Genomic DNA, 15,527 nt, shown 5'->3' on the forward strand with positions numbered 1-15,527 from the left:
AAAAAAATAAGACTGAAATTCTTTTCTTACTCATGATTTTTATTCAGGCCACCATTGGATTGAAAATTTGGGGAAATGTTCTAAAATGCATTCCAGAGTGTCTATAATCCTATGGCTTCTGGGGGCCCATCTTAATTGAGTTATTTCCTAAATGGTTATTACTGTGATGTCTTGGTCAGGAAAGGTACATTGCAAGGATGCAAAGAAAACTGAAGTTGAACCTCAGCTATGAATTTCTTTATTCAGTAATAATTTATGTTCAAGCCATCATTGAATGAAAAGGTTGTATAAAAAAAACTTTAAAATTCACTTCAGAGCATATAAAGTTATGGCTTCTTGAAAATGCTGAAGAGTAAAGCAAAATGTGAGAAAATGTAGGAAAAAGTAATGTGCATGGTTTGGGGAGTTGAAGATGGGGGAAAACAGAAGGGAGCATTGGAGAATATGTGTGTGTGGGGGGGTTGAAACAGTATGAAGGACTTAGTGCACCATTTCACCTAAGTCTGGCCTGAACATAGAGTTGATGTAATGTATCATCGTTGCAGCTAAACAACAGTAACTGTGAATGCCCTCCTAAGAGATGGGCCAACATAGTATGATACACAGATCAGTCATAATGCAAGAGCACTGCAGTTACAGCTCAGTCTGTGTGCACCCTTAAAATTTTGCAGCATCAACTAAAAGGTTGCTATGGTGGGATGTCAGTTACAAGGTGATAATTAGGCTTGTAGAGCCCAGCAGCCCCCAACTTAACATTTGCGGAGGGGCCCAAAATGCTAACACCAGCCCTAAAAATATTGAGATAAAGAACAAAAACCTAATTGAGGGTTGCCACATCATCTGCCCAAGAGTGCATTTCCAGCACTTTCTAAAGCAAATCATGGATGAATAAAGTTATTCTAAAGAGTGGGATCCAAGCGCGCTCGCAGGTAGGTGCCCCCCCCCCGGAATTGGCTAGCTGGGAGATTAATCTTCTTTTAATTAAAACAAATATGTTGCTTTTTTTTTATTTTTTAAGGCTGTTCTTCTTTAAGAATGCTTTTTGCGTCCAGTCACTCAGGCACTTCTGCTTCTGTGCGACTGATGGTTTATGTCTTCATCTTCAGCTCCCGCACAGAATTTGAATTCCAGAAGACGTTTGGACTGCAGATGAATGTACAAGTGAGTAGTAGGTGTGTACATGTATGTGTTTAGGCATGTATGTAAGAAGTAGGTAGGTAAAGGTAGGGGGGTGTGTGTGTGTGTGTGTGTGTGTGTGTGTGTGTGTGTGTGTGTGTAAGAGGGGGTAGGAGTGTGTGTGTGTGGGGTTCATACCACCCTGCAATTATATCCACAGAAAATGCATAATAATACAAACCTTGTTGTTCTATCCACTTTCTAAGGAGGTAGGGGGGATGTATATGTGTTTCATACCTCTCAACTGTACAGATTTTCACAGAATGTCCAGATTTTTGCCTTATATTTTTGGTCTGTTCCTCATAAAAATTCTTTTTTTTTATTTTTTTATTTTTTACAAATCACTGGAATGAGCTAAGGATTAAAGTTACTAAATAATTACATGCATTAGAGTTTCAGACTTCATATCCTTAAAAAATGCATTCTAACACAAATCCTGTTATTCTAGCAACTTTCTAAATGTGTCCCTGGTTTTGGGCCTTTGTCCCCAGCATTATAATAGACTTTCTCCAGATTTCTTGTGCTAAGAGATTGAGAGGTATGGTGTGTGTGTGTGTGTGTGTGTGTGTGTGTGTGTGTGTGTGTGTGTAAGAGGGGAAGCAGCATACCCTTCATTTGTCCAGGTTTTTGCCTTATGTTCCTCCTAAAAAGGATTGAAGTTGCTACATAATGACCGACATTTGAGTTTTAGACATCATATCTTTCAGAAAAATGCATACTAACACAAATCCTATTAGTCTTGCAATTTTCTAAGTTCATGAGAGTAATACTTATAATCTGTTCCTATTTATTTAAGATTTTGTCCAGATTTCTTGCACTAAGAAGTTGAGGTGTGTGTGTGTGTGTGTGTGTGTGTGTGTGTGTGTGTGTGTGTGTGTGTGTGAGAGAGAGAGAGAGAGAGAGAGTGAAATGCCCTAGTTAGAGTTAACAGGTGGAATTTATTTTCAAGTGCATTTTCGAGGAATTGTGAGCTTCAAGGGAAGAGAAGTTTACTGCTGATCATGCTAAGTCTGCTTAAAATGTGCAACTGTTTTGTTTAGCAAATGGTATCACTATAATGGTATAGAATTTTAAATCAGTGTTAGTAGCATAGCATGTAGTATACTTGCATCTTGATGTAGAGGGCTGTAGGTTATACTCCAACAGCATGTAGATTTGTATCTTATGGGGGTTGGGTGCTGCAGTCCTGAGTATGTCCTCCTTTGGATGAGACGCCTAGTAACTATGAACCTGTTTTTCAGCTTGCCACCCATTCCCTATTGCAATATACCAGCTTACCATGTTTTAATGTAACATAGTAGGCAATTTATTCTTCAAGGGCAGCAGATGCTGAATTTGTAGATGAAAAACTGAAATATAAAGTTGTTTTCTAGCAACAACCTCTTTATTAGTTTCAGACCTCTTTAATTATTCAGATGACTTTTACTTGCACAAAGACTGTACATATTGACTGATACTGGTGGATTGTAATGACAGAAGTTTGAGTGGCCTTTTATGGTTGAAATGTTCTGAATTGGGAGGTTTGTCATTATTGGTTCATATGTTTTGTTTCATTGCTTACTGGAAAACTGTTCAAAACTAGAAATTTAAAACACACTAACAAGTGATGCTGTATTATAAAAGGAATATAATTTAATTATATATTATAATTAATACAATAAAGAAAGTGAATCAAAGAACTTTTGCATGGTCCTAAAAATGTATGCAAGGGGCCTATGCTTTGAAAACAGCCCAAAGGTAAACTTAACCCGCCATTGGCCAGATGCATTTTCTTTGAATGTGGGTTTCAATGCTGTTTCAGTGAATGTGAGTTTCAAAGGTAGAGAAGTTTTAATGTTGTCTGCTTTCATTTTAAGACTATTGCTTGCTTTACCAAATGTCTATCAGTGTTTGTGCTATAAAATTTGAAATAAAAGTTGTAAATTAAGTCCAAATATCTGTAATCATTGAAGAAGTAAAGCATAAAATAGTATGCACACTGAGAGTTTTGAACAGTGTTTATGCAACTGGGAAGAAACAGAGAAGTAATGGGACACCGGAATGGCTACATGGTGGGGGGGGGGGTGAGTGGGGGGCTCTGGATTTGCACCCCCTGCAAAAAATCATATGGGCTCCCCTGGTGGGATCACTTCTGTCCGATACAAGGGCTGCAGCACAGATGGATTACCCCGATTTTCCATGCCATCTCGTCATTCTCCTTTAAAAGCACACCCCAGAAAAGGCAACAAACTATAGAAAGGGTGCTTGAGTAATCTTTTCTCTTCGTGATTCTAGCATTACAGGCAAAATGACAGCAATGGAAGCGGTGAGTGCAGGACTATCATTTCCAAAGTCTCAGCACAGTCTGCAGTGCCAACAAACAACCTCCGACCGCTCGCTGTTGATGTTTCCACACCATTCAGCTGCCCCCTTCCGTCATAGAATTGCTCTCGGTAATTGAGGTAAATAAATGATCTGATGAGCACAGTTTTTAAAATGATATCTTCGCTTTTAAAGTTAGTTTATTGGGTCAGACCAGTTTTTTTAGTACTCCACTCTTTTTATCTCCGTTAAAACTAGCCATCTGCTATTATTCCGAACACTTGGTCGTAGCAGCGGTGTTCAAATAATTAAACAATGGTAATGCAGCAAAGCATATTTATTCCAGCACACTTTTTAATCCTACACGGTTTCTAATCTGCTTGACAGTTTCTCTATAAACAAAATAAATAATTCGAGGGAGGGGCACCGTAGTACGTATCTTATCTGTTAATAGTAAGGCTTGCAAAATGACCAGCTAATTATGCTTCACTCCATCCATCCACAGCCCCTTGGCTTTTTCCCATTTTGCACATGGGTCGGGGTGTCACTTCAAGGGTGACAATCATCTGACCAAGGTTTACACCGCCAGGTGGCTAGCCCTGCCATGGTAGTTTTTCCACATCACACTCACACGCAGACACATACTTCTGGTAAATTTAGCCATCCACATGCAATTTCACTATCCTACAGTGCTGGTTACGAACCCGGGCAGCACTCATTTCTGCAAACTCTTTACCAGCATATACAAGTTGGCAGGTGTACTCTTCGTTAGTAGCCAACAATACACCCCCAGGAGGTGTATGTTATATTGCCTTGAAATGACACAAAAAAATGCAACTTTACATCAATTGCGCATTAAAGTAAATTTTACAATTAAAATGGATAAACCCGCAGCATTAAAAAAGAATTTAGTGCGCGCGCGTGTATACTAGGGTTACCACCTGTCCCACTTTGCGAGGGACAGTCCCTCTTTGGGCAGTTGTGTCCTGACAAAAAATTTAAAAAATGGCAAATGTCCTGAGATTTTAGGACAACATTATTTCCTATATTTTATGTAATAGTTGCATAAAACAGTTATTCTGTATCTAAAATACCTAAATGTTATAAGAAACAGAATAAGCAACTAAGATGCTATAAGAATAAGCTTTTATTTAGGCAAAAATTTTAAGTTCTATCCTTTGTACTGACCGTGGGTATGTGTTGGCCTGTAAAATCTGATGTTTGTACCAAAAATGTCCCACTTTGGCCATTTGAAAAGGTGGCAACCCTAGTGTATACATATATATCAATGCAGAAAAAAAGAATTGCAGTTTTAAATAAAATGTTGAAATTCATCAGCAAGCAAGAACGCCGCTGTTAGTACAGTCCTTAAGAATGACAAATTACCGAAATGCCCCTACTTCATTCTCATGAGAACGGTAATAAATTTACAGATGCAAGAGCTCCGCCTGACTTGAGCTTGGATATGTGCTTTAGCAAAAGTGTGCTACCCACCTCCCAGATGCCCCCTCCCCATCCTGACGTCAGCCCTGCTCTGCTTTTTTGAAATCTTAGTTGAAACTCTCACTTCATCCGAGGAAGATGGCTTTGTTGGTGTCTGCTGTTGATTTTTGCTTTTTCTCCTTGCTGATGCTTCTCTCTGGCACTAGAAAAGGTGAGTGATACTGGGAATGGGTGGGGTTGCCTTGCCTTTCTGTCCCACTCCCGCAGAGAAGTGATCGGGGCAGCATGGGGGAGCTGGTTCAGCACTATTTCTGGTTACCCTACTGCCAACTTGTTGGGTGACAAACTTCGCATCCTAGCCAGTCAGCAGCGAAGCACCATCGGGTTGCATTCCGGCTGGGTGGTCTGCAGGTCCCTGTCTGCTGGGGCTGGCTGTAGTCCCACGTGGATAGTTGTTGTTAGCGAGGACCTGCAGCTCTGCAGTCCAGGGCTTAGGGATGGGACTGAGTTTGGCGTTCATTTCCAATGCTTTGGCCAGTTAGGTTACACTCTTTTACTGGCTCCCCAGCTTATTATCTGTCTCTGTGCTACGACCAGTATCTGTTTACATTTCGTAATGATGGATATAATGACGTGTTTTTGCATGATTTTGTGCAGGCGCAAAGATTATCCAGAAGGTTTATGTATTTATTATTAGACGGGATTTTAGTTTGCCTCTCAAATGCACCCCCTTTAAAATAAATGACACTCTTCCCTGCAGTTACACTTTCTTCTAGTTAATAACCCGAATTTTGTTTCAGGCGGTGTAACCTTGAGACTTTTCAGTTGAAGTGCTTCTTACTTGGCGGTTCATCTTAGGATCTGAGCATTACAATGAGTCGATGAACAGGTGCTTCTGTAGTAGCTTTCTCTGCTGCTTTACTCACTGTATTAATGCTGGCAACTCTGTACATTTTCATGTTAAACGCTGTACCACTAATCAGAAAGATAATGATCACTACCCAATTGTTTTGCCTCAAGATCTGCAACTACTGAACTCTCTGGAGCAATACAAATAAGGTTACTTCTCTGTAGCACTAGCCTTTTGAGCGTTTTTCTTATTATACCCTTAACTTCTGAAGGGCTTTAAAGACATCTGAAACTAGATTTTTGTGTTATGCAGTTGAGTGCATGTGGAAAGTCATGCTGGACAGTGAGTCCTAACATTTATAGTATTCATGACGACAGTAATGTAACCGGGAACAGTTTAGATAGTGGATCACGAAAATGTGATTCAGCTACCTTTAGTAGGCTGTGTGTCATCGTTTAACAATTTTGTTCCAGTTCATTCAGTTTGATATACCAGCAATGTCACCCCTTTGCAGGCGCAAGAGAAGCAGTGCTGGGGAAAAAAAACAGTAGTTCAGAGCAGATGATTTACCACATATGAAACCACATTTGTATGAAAAGCCCCACCCTAGCACAGACGTACCTTGAGCACTGCATGGAACCATATCCAATGCATGTCTGCTGTGCTGCCCTTTGAATGGTCATTCCAAAAATGTTTGTTTTGTGCTTCCAACAGAACATCTTGTTCTGGCCTCCGGGAGCTAATGTTAATACTTTGGGCTCTTTAGAAACCTGGCTTCATGTTGGAGTATTATAAATGATAACTGCATAGTGGTGTGTTGTGGTTTAGGGCTGACATAGGTTTTGAGTGGTTGGCACTACCACACTGTTAACTGACTATGTAAGCATCAGTTCACTGCATAACCCCAAGTAACAAGAAGAAAAGAATACATTAACCATGTACCAACAGTAGTATAGCAGTTACTCAGCTTCAGAATGCACTAATGCACTTTTGTGTTTCTGTTTGTAGCAAAGTGTGTTTTCCATATCTTTAGCTTTGTTCATTGGAAATATGGTAATAAGCAATATGCATATAGATAGAAATGTATACACAGGTTTGCCAGTAAAATTTATTGATATGCAGTCTTTATGGAGCTTTAAATTTCTAATTAATGAACATGACTGCAGTCTAATCAGATCCGTGACAAATGCAGGGCCAACGTGATGGTTCCGAGGTTAAGACGTGTCTGTTTCATAGCACGTGGGTATGCTGTGAAAGAAAGACAAAACAGAACAACTCAGAATCTAATTCAGTTCTGTTTTGATATCACAGGAGTGATCTAAGCATTTTAGCTTTGAAATTGGTGCACATTGCATCTTTTTATCTCTTGGTCAGCTGCAAGCAGTTATTTGTGTCACTAGCTTCACCATCAGGATTTATTTGCCCTGTTTGTGCTTTCCTGCTGTTGTCAAGGGTAGAGTATTACAATCAGTGAAATGAGTTACTGGTATATCCACTATCCTTAATAATTTTCATTACAGCTCATTATTTCTGTTTAGAAATAGTATTTTGTGAGGTCCTCCTATGCTTTATGGCACCACTGAGGTGAAAAGTTTCCATTTTGTAGGAAGCTAGAAAGGTACAGATTTATGATACTGAGGGGGTTTATGTCTGTAGGTAAACTGAGATACCCCTGAATGGGACTGCTCCCCAGTCTAGTAATCTCTCATAAGGTATCTGCTGCTAATAAGGAGTGAGATATCCACGGCAAGTAGCAAACAATACAAAATTTGAATGTTCACTCCCCTGTGTCTGTTAAGCATTGTTGTTGTTTCTTGTGTAGTATGCTACATATGTCGCTCACATATTTTGCATATAAAGGAGCATACACACATATATGTATAATTACAGTTTTTCTTATAGTTTTCACTTGCCACCATAATATTTTTGATTTTTCTGAGTGTAACAGTTGTTATTAATAGACACATAAAATCTAGTTAACAAAAACAAGAAAATAACATTCCATTTTTGCCAATACAGTATGTAGTATGTCAACATTTTCCTATTGGACTGATGCAAGTTTTTATTTCTGAATTTGGAGTCCATGCAAAGATCCCTTTCTTTGATCCCCACTTGCGGGGTGTGTGTGTGTGTGTGTGTGTGTGTGTGTGTGTGTGTGTGTGTGTGTGTGTGTGTGTGTGTGTGTGTGTGTGCAGGGGAGTAGCCAGAAATATCTGATTTGTAAACCACATCCCTTTGTTGGTACCCTCAACATAAACTGCCTTTTTTCTATAAGAGTTACTCTGAATATGGAATTTAAGATGTGCCATATATACTAAAATTATTATAGTATGTTTTTATCTGAAGCTGTCTTGCATAATCAAACTGCTTGGTATTTATTTATTCTCCCTTCACATGCCTTGCATATTCTTTTCCGTCACTTATTTGTCCTCACTTTTTTCTTCGTATGGTGTTTGGTTGTATGTTTCCCCATTGTCCCCATTTAATTTTCTCTGCCCAGGCCAGTTGCTTAGCTTGTAATATATGTTCATATTTCTGAAACAGGTCTTAATGTGAATCAGAAGCTGCAGTTGCTGTACTTTCCTTTACTGGCAATTGTCTCATCAACTCTTAAATTTTTTGTTACTTTCTTAGTTAAATACATGATATTTATGTAAGATTTTGTTGTACAAAATGTTTTAGTTATGTGTACTGTATTTGTATTAGGTTTGGAGCTCTTAAACATGGCATAGTTATTTTTTTTAGTAATTCATTCATTTATTTTTCAATATATATTATAATCTGTTTATAGTTATGGGAGAGCCATAGAGTACCCTTGCATGCATTGATGGTAAGACATTCATGGATGAGATAAAAGTCCATTCCAGGACACACACACACAATCTAGAGTTTATTGGGCTGTCAACTCACTTTTTAGCATGCCTATAAAATGTGGAAGGAAACTGGAGTCTGTTAAAAAGTACACACACACACACACACACACACACACACACACACACACACACACACGCAGACATTCACAGCGGGATGTGCATATTCTACATTGAAGATAGCACAACTGGGAACAGACCTGGAGAACCAGATACTTATAACCCATGTGTTTAGGAATCATCCACCTGTGTGTTTGCATCTACTGAAATGTCTAGCTGTTTTTTTTTATTTAAGCAGCCTGAACTAAATAACTGTATTGGTATAACCCTAGTAGTGAATGCATTATGTTCTGATCTGTGTGTTTTTACAATGTGCATCATTTTGTTAACTTGCTCTGTATTTTAAGCTGATTTGCCTTTGGCCTGGGTTATGATGACAGCTTAATAGTCCTGATTCTTGTCTCACAGTACTAGTTACGAGTTTATTCCCACTCACCTGTCACTGTCCTTATACAGTATGCATGTTCCTCTTCTGTCTCTGCAGGGGATTTTCTCTGGCTTCCTCCTAACATATACTGGTTGATCGGTTACCCTGAAGTGTCCAGTTATGTATATCATATTTACTCTTGCTTTTGTGGCCAAAAGTCATGAACGAAAAGGGTTCATGATGATGACAGGTTAATTTACATTGTTAACAAATTAATAATTTTCTAACATTTAAAAGGGTCTGGTAGAAGTAAGCCTGTATACCCAGTTAACAAATATACTGGAAGCTTTTAATTCAGTAGCTGGCAACATAACAAATATACCCCATTCTGAACAAAGTTAACATCTTTGCTGCCTTTTTTGCACACTTTTATTTTCATTTACATGTCTGAAGTAAGACATTTGCATTAGGTAAGTGCTGCCCCTTTAAAATTAAACAGCATGTTATAGCTTTTATGATGTGCACCAGACTGCTCCCGTGTGTGTCTGTGTGTGTGTCTGTGTATGCATGCAAATGTGTGCATGAATATATGTTTTTGAGTTTGTGTGTGTACACGTGTGTGCATCTGTGTGTTAGACTGAGTGGGCATGTGCCATACAATAATTATATATTTTTTAATTTAAGCCAGTTGAAATTGCTTCTGAGAGTCTGGTAACACTTTGCTGGTTGCCCAGTTTCAGTTTAAACCATATTACACAGAATATAGTGTTTAAATGTTAGTCTGTTCTCTCAGGAGAAAATGACCTTCACTCTGACAAAAGGGTCTTTATACTGAGATGAGGAGTGGGGGGTTGGGGGTAGTGTAAATGCTGGACTTTATGAATGTTTGATAGGAAGTGGCACCAGTAGTCAGACTCTTGACAGTTAATGGTCAGAAGTGAAGTACTCTTTAGGCGTAGGAAGTGGGCAGTACTTGGACTTGTTCTGTTGTAAATAGGCTTGGTAATAAGATCATTTCCTACAAGACAACAGCATCAGACTGCATATTTCCTTATGCGTGTTGCAAAAGAGATGTCTTTCTTTTCCTTCTTGAACTGATAGAACTACTTATAGTTATTAATTAGTAATGGTCATGTGTTGTTTTGGCAAATAATTGTGAGATTAAAAATGCTTTAATGTGCACATGTTGGTTTGTTAAAGTGTTATTCTGATTATGTATGATTGTTGTTTATGTAATGCATGGAAATATTAGTATACAAAAGAATGTACCTGGCATGTTGGTAATCACTTTTATTCAGCTGTGACATGCTGGATCTTTCCTCCTTAGGCCTCAATTGGAAACAGACAGCAAGCACTTACATTTTCCTATTTATCAAAGTAAAATTAAATAAATAAGTTGATAAACCTTAATATCTGGCTTAAATGGCTGCTTAGCCAGTTCAAAGAAATGGGTATACATAACAAGCCAACTGTTCCTTCACAGTCAGTGTTTCTTGTTTATATTCTAATAGTGGAGGCAACTACATGCAGCTTAGCAATTTAATATTTACAAGCTGATTAATTGTCCGTATGCATGGGAGGAGATAAACAAGTCTCTGAGCCAAGAGGTCTCATGTTTAAGTCTTACAATGGTCTTAGGTTTTCAAACATCTGTAAAGCTGGCTGACCTTAGATAAATTCCATTCCAGTCAGTGTTGCAAGTGGTAATAAAAAGTATGGAAACTCTGATTGGGAGAGATATGAAAACACGTACTGACAAGGCTCAGTCTGAATAATTACTGGAGTTAAGCAGAAAGATTTATATAAGCCACATTTTGTAAAGAAAGTACCTGAATTAGGACTGGAGATATAGAAAATGTTTTAGGTTGTCTACTTAATGTTTCAGTGTAGATACCAGTAGAAAAACACAGAAGGTCTTTTCTATCACAAAATAAGTATCAGTAGTCATTAAAATATTTGTATGTATTTGTTTCTTTACTTTTTATTTAAATATTGGTTATTGGGGTAGAGCGCTAATCACAGCAGGGCCAGTTACAGGCTCAGCCTGGGTTATAACAAAAATGTGGCAACTGCAACCATCAGTAGAACACAGAGTATTATAAAATCTTTTTTTTTTGTCAGATTCATCACTGGTTCAGTAATTGAGAGGAGGAAAGAAATGTTAATTCTTCACTGTACTAGTAAAGAGAGCAGCGCTTGAAATAAAAAAATATATAAAACATACATCAAGAATGACTTAATTTTGCCTAAAGAACTATACATGATATAATGAGTATATGAAGCTTACATCACAATTACTTAATTTATATTTAAAAGTGTTAATTGGGCACTTTGATATTTTAATTTGTTCCAGTTCAACTTTTTAATCATTACCCGCTCGTTAAAGACTATTAAAAAGCACCTTTTGAGGGGTAGCTGTCTGGTCAGTAAAGACCAAAGTTCAAAACCAGCCTAGTTAACAGTTAATTGTGGTTGACCATAGTATGAGTTTATAACAGCAGAATGAAACAGGTAGATGTGCTTCTAACCGAGGATGGTTTATGGCAGCAGCATGAAACAGGTAGATGTGCTTCTAACCGAGGATGGTTTATGGCAGCAGCATGAAACAGGTAGATGTGCTTCTAACCGAGGATGGTTTATGGCAGCAGCATGAAACAGGTAGATGTGCTTCTAACCGAGGATGGTTTATGGCAGCAGCATGAAACAGGTAGATGTGCTTCTAACCGAGGATGGTTTATGGCAGCAGCATGAAACAGGTAGATGTGCTTCTAAGTGACATGTAGTCCAGAGTCTGTGTGGAATAGTAATCAGATATGCACTGACTTTATCCTGGCTATGAAGTCAGCCTTCTGTTTCACTTTTGTATTTTGCCACTACACCTTTGGGCAAACCCATCATAACTTTTGTCACATCCATTCTGGGTGACGTCAGCATGCCTGCCTTTGATAATCACTCTACATAATGCCTGCCTTTGATAATCACTCTAGATAATGCTAATTTACCCCGTGCGGCAGATAGGTTTGGCAGATTTATTGTTGAATCATTGGATGGCACAGCTAATGAGGATGCTGTATTTGAATATGAAGGGATGCCTCATTTGGATTCCCTGGCCATTTTCCCTGCATCTACCAACCATGTAGTATGCCAACTACTGCAGTGCTTATGTACCCATTTTTCCTGCTGTGGTGGTACCAGTTTGTAGACTCAGAGCTGTTACTGAGTAAGGTAATAGTCTCACTCTGTTCCTGATAACATCTTATGAACTTATGTTTTCAGTTCCCTAGATGAGTCCTTTACTGGTAGGTATAACCAAACCTTAACTGTTGGATTTTTTACTTTATTTATTTATTTATTTATTTATTTATTTATTTATTTGCAGTTGGTTTACCAGGATAGTCCATTGGGCCAAGATGAACCCGTTTTCAATGGAGTCCTGGGGAGAAAAGCTCCAGACAAAATAATGTTACATTAGGTTATTAGAGATGATTATACATTTGTAACAATTCAAGCGGAATACATATTAAAACAAACAATACAAATGCATTATACATTGTAACAATTCAAGCAGGAAATCCATATTATAAACAAACATTACAAATAAGTTGACAATTAATGAAACTTGTATCAAATACACATTATAAGGGGTGTACAAAGTTAAAATGAGAATTCGGTACAAGTTAAGAGTCAGTATTCTTGCAGAATCTCAAGACAGTATTCTAGCAGATGCCCTAAATTTAATGAGAGTGCTAGAGTTAGGAGGACTTGTGAATTTTAGTGTTTGTTATATGTAATATAAAATATATGTTATATTTTTACAGATAAATCTGATTATGTCGACATTTTAAAACTACTTCTGTAAATTTCATGTCTTGTTTCTGATTTTCAATCCTCATCCACATTTGCACTGCTTAAAACCTTTCTGCAGTTCCCACAGAGCTTACACTCTCCTCTCTCCCACCCTAGCCATTATGGATGCCTCCTTCCGTGTATATCAGAATGAATTTGATACATGTTGCAGTGATCTTGGAATAGTCAGATGTGGTATTTGTAGGTAGGTGGCTGTTACCATTGTTAGTCTCTTGCCATTTGGCACTTCGCTAACAATAGTAGTGAAGCCTGTTCTTGCATGTTTATAGGCATAATGTTGTCTGATTACTCCCCATAAGTTACTACTGTCCGGGCTGCAGATGTCAGGATATTGGTAGAGTTGGCTTTTACTGTCTTCTCTGCAAAACAGAATCTTACTAAACTAAACGTTCAGTTGCCCTTCAAGTTGTACTTCATTCGATCTGCAGTTTGGGGCACTGGCCGTGTAAAGTACAACAGTATGGTAGAGAGGTACTGAAGAGACTGGAAGAATGCCATGCATGGGAATCAGAGAGATTGACAGGGTGTTCACTGCAGCAGCATGGAAAAGTGTTAGTAACTTTATTCTGTGCTAGTAAATTATCATTTTTATATCTCTGGGCATTGTAGTGAATATTTTATCTCCTTTGTGTCAGTGTGACTGTATGTACAAATATTTTAATCTTTAATTTATTAATATGCTTAAAATACTAACAAGACAACAAAACAGGTAGATAAGTTGTAGAAATAAGTATGAGGTATACATATTACATTAATATAAGGGCTGTTGATTTGGGTTGAGGTGCTGTCTTCTGTAAAGATGGTGTTTGGGGGAGGTGTGTGTTACAATGAACTAAAATCTACAAAGTGTCTGGCGGCAAGAATATTTTACTTGAAATCAGTAATATATTATGGTGGAGAATACACATTATCAAGCTAGCATCATCAATGGCCATTTAAATGTAGCCATGCCTCCAAAGCTTACTCATTCTCGGGCTGCAGCTGACAGCATGCCAGAAGCCTTGATTTGTTTCACTGAATGCATCAGGGATTTGGTTGTAGAATGAATTGGGTTGACATGAACCGGCTTTCTTGATTTACACTCTGGAGCTGCTTAAATGGATTATACTCGATCTCATTAGAAATACAGTAATATGATTATTGCTGGTGGGGAAGAGGTGGCTAAAATACTGCCCACGTTATGACTGGGAATGGTGTGTTAGCAGAACTGCAGATATGTCATCATTAAACAAGACTAACTGTGCTGGCAGAAGAACAAACCACACAGTGGAGATGTATCACTTATTCACTGCTGGCCTGGGCATACCACTGATTTCCTGAAATGGGTAGTTAGCAGAGGTGCAATATGAGCAGCTGACTGCTTTCCTAATTAAAGTCTTTGTTTAGTCATTTCTAATTAATGTCTTTGTTTACAGTCACAGAAACTGCATGGGTATGACTAAGGCTTTCTTTCCTTGCTATGTACCTTTACTATTAAAAGTGAAAGCTTAATTGTCATATCTTCTGTACAGCCAATAGGGGTGGCAGAGAGTAGACAGCCTTCATTTGAACGGATTAGTTAGTGGTGAAATAAAGCAAAAAAAACAAGCATAAGCAATGACACTGAAGCTGGAAGCGGTTTGTTAATAGACAGCTTGTGCAGCAAGGTGGTGTACAGGTGTTGCATCGTAAAGAAGGATAATAGGAAGGACTTGTAGCACAGGCTGACAGCATGGGTAGGAGCACATGTAAGTTACAACATGGAAAAGGACAAGCGATGCTGCAAGGTGTGGAGGCAGACCAACAATGCAGGTAATAACTGGGTATTCCAGTGGGCAGAATGTGGCCAGGATGTTGCAAGAGAGAGCCAATGATAGCATAGCTGTAGCACAATAATCCACTTTGAGTAGGTGTTAGGACCAGTGACAGTTTCTACATCTGATACAACATGATATGAGTGCGTTACAGTAGGTACTGTAGATACCTGCAGAATAGTCAGGTAACACTGCCTAAGAAGGAAAAGGGGGGATTTGGTCCTGTACAGTTCAGGAAAGGGTAGTGAGATCTGTTGTACAGCCTAGGAGGTGACACATGGTCAGGTAATATAGTGAGGACAGGTGCGTGACAAATTCTAAACATTTGACTTGAGAGTAAGGTGGACATAAAACACTGATATAGTATGGTATCCTGCTCCTTTCTCATAAGCTGCTGCTTTGCACCATGGGCCAAGGTTAACAGAGTGAAAGGGGACCAGGACTGTTCTCTGCATTCCATGCGGGCAAATGCTGTATGAAATTTGTTTTCCATTAGTGTCAGGTCATGTCCACCAGAAGTGCCACCAGGAGGTAGTCAGTTACTCATTGCTGTCTCTACCTTCATACTGATAGGCACATGAGTAGTGCTTCCACATATTAAATCCTGCATAGGGAATGAGAGTCAGCCTCACATCTGTATTTTTTTTTTTATGTGTATGGGGGGATGCTTACCCACTGCCCTCAGGTATGTATCAGTGAACCCGGCTTTTTTATTTATTTTTTTTAGTCGCAGGTGAGAAGTAAGTAGGCTGGGTAGATCAGTGGAGTTGTCATAATGTGAAAACATGTTTATTATTTAT

The 15,527-nt window shown here is 38.6% G+C and overlaps 1 protein-coding gene across 2 annotated transcripts in view; it reads left to right on the forward strand.

The window, feature by feature from the left end:
• Positions 1 to 5,048: 5,048 nt before the first annotated feature.
• Positions 5,049 to 15,527, forward strand: part of MCAM (melanoma cell adhesion molecule) — a 508,421-nt gene continuing 497,942 nt past the window's right edge. For both annotated transcript variants that reach the window (XM_044081049.1, XM_044081050.1), the window contains exon 1: positions 5,049 to 5,131. In XM_044081049.1, coding sequence (XP_043936984.1) covers positions 5,059 to 5,131 — 73 coding nt within the window. In that variant the 5' untranslated portion in view covers positions 5,049 to 5,058. The remainder of the gene's footprint in view (positions 5,132 to 15,527) is intronic.

This window comes from Protopterus annectens, chromosome 8.part0, assembly GCF_019279795.1.
Source record: "Protopterus annectens isolate FY-2018-M chromosome 8.part0, PAN1.0, whole genome shotgun sequence".
NCBI lineage: Eukaryota > Metazoa > Chordata > Ceratodontiformes > Protopteridae > Protopterus > Protopterus annectens.